This window comes from Myotis davidii, unplaced genomic scaffold (assembly GCF_000327345.1).
Source record: "Myotis davidii unplaced genomic scaffold, ASM32734v1 scaffold223, whole genome shotgun sequence".
NCBI classification, from domain to species: domain Eukaryota; kingdom Metazoa; phylum Chordata; class Mammalia; order Chiroptera; family Vespertilionidae; genus Myotis; species Myotis davidii.
The window spans coordinates 2,508,525-2,510,118 of NW_006294609.1; the positions used below are offsets into that span (position 1 = coordinate 2,508,525).

The window sequence follows — 1,594 nt, forward strand, 5'->3', positions numbered from 1 at the left end:
GGAAAATATCTTCAATCCCTGGGTCTTTTTAAGTTTTAATTTCAGATCATTCTATGTAGTTTAGGTCTCCCAAGCCTCCCCTGAGCTTGTCAGGTTTAGTATGTGATCTCGTTTTTGAGCACAAGACATCTAAAATAGTTTAGCTAGTTTATTTTATCCTCACCTGAGGATAAGTTTGATTTTAGAGAGGAAGGGAGACAAAGAGAAAGACATTGATGTGAGAAATATCGATCGGTTGCTTCCCATCTACACCCTGACCAGGGATAGACCCCACAACTTAGGTAATGAACCAGGCTCCAACCAACCTACCCACCTGGCCGGGACTATCCAGCTAGTTCTTAATGAAAAAGTAAAACAAGCCCAATAAGCTGAAATGACTATCCAAGATTACAAAGATAGTCCGTGGCAAAACTGGAGTTCCATAGTTGTTTGGCATGCACACCAGAATGTGTTCCGACTTTTCAGCCTTAGATGCATAACGAGGACAACCCATATTGTTTCAACACATTCTGATTTACTCTAGCTTTGTTAGCGTTTAATAAGGAACAATCCCAGTATGCAATGCAAACAATGAGTTAACAGTCAGTTAGAAACTACATGTCCCAGCATGCCATGCTCTCCAGCAACCTCGGAAGTGGGTATGAGGGACGCCATTGCATTTTGGTAGTTGCAGTCTCTCGGGACTGGCCCGCCCCTTGTGCCGCTTCCGGGGCCTACGTTTAAAGAAAACCCTACTGGGTGGCTTAGCGCCCTCGAGAGAGGTGCCGCCCTACGACCTTTGACCCCGGCCGGGGTGTCCAGCTTCTCGAATCTCTCCCACAGCCCAAAATGGCGGCAGAGGTGGATTTTGGGGATTTGGAGCTGTTCGAGGCGTTTGACCACCCAGAGGAGTCGCTCCCAAAGCCCGTTCACACGCGCTTCAAGGACGGCGACGGCGACGAGGAGGACGAGAACGGGGTTGGCGACGCGGGGCCGCGGGAGCGGCTCCGGCAGAGCGAGGAAACGATCGAGCGGCTCCGCGCCGAGAATATCCTTCCCGCCCGCTGGGCCCGGCGCCCGGGCGTGGGGTGGGGGCCGTGCCCCTCGGGGAGCGGGCGGAGATTCCACGGGGCCGGAACCCGGTGTCAATTGGTCTCGCCCCCTCGGGCGGGCTGGGAAGCGGGGGTTCGGGTGGCGTCAGCTGCCTCGGGGCCTCGGCGCCGACCTCCCGGCGACCCGCATCCGGACTCGCTTCTCCCGTCACCCGGCCCGGGGCCGGCTTTTAGGTTCATTTCAGACTCTCGCCACTGCTCGATGGTAGACTTTCTGGAGTCGCCCGCTTTCATTTTCTTTGCGGCCGGTTAGTTCCTGCGGTCCTGTTACCGTTGTGTATTGGGGGAGATCGGGCAGTGAGACTTCGGCGTAGAGCTCATGTATTTGTTACTTATTTGTGCGTGTGCCTGTGCAGAGCTAGTGGTCCCAAGATGTAGAGCTTGGGGGCCTTGAGGAGTCGTGGGGTGCAAAGCGACATGGTTAATGGCCTGAGTGAGGTTGGGGATTCATGTTCAAGTTCTTCCACTTTGAAATCGCTTCCGAAGTGAAGGTGCGTTGCAAA

The 1,594-nt window shown here is 54.1% G+C and overlaps 1 protein-coding gene across 1 annotated transcript in view; it reads left to right on the forward strand.

The window, feature by feature from the left end:
• Positions 1–418: 418 nt before the first annotated feature.
• Positions 419–1,594, forward strand: part of ZCCHC8 (zinc finger, CCHC domain containing 8) — a 19,547-nt gene continuing 18,371 nt past the window's right edge. Inside the window, exon 1 of the mRNA XM_015567259.1 lies at positions 419–1,027. Coding sequence (XP_015422745.1) covers positions 829–1,027 — 199 coding nt within the window. The 5' untranslated portion in view covers positions 419–828. The remainder of the gene's footprint in view (positions 1,028–1,594) is intronic.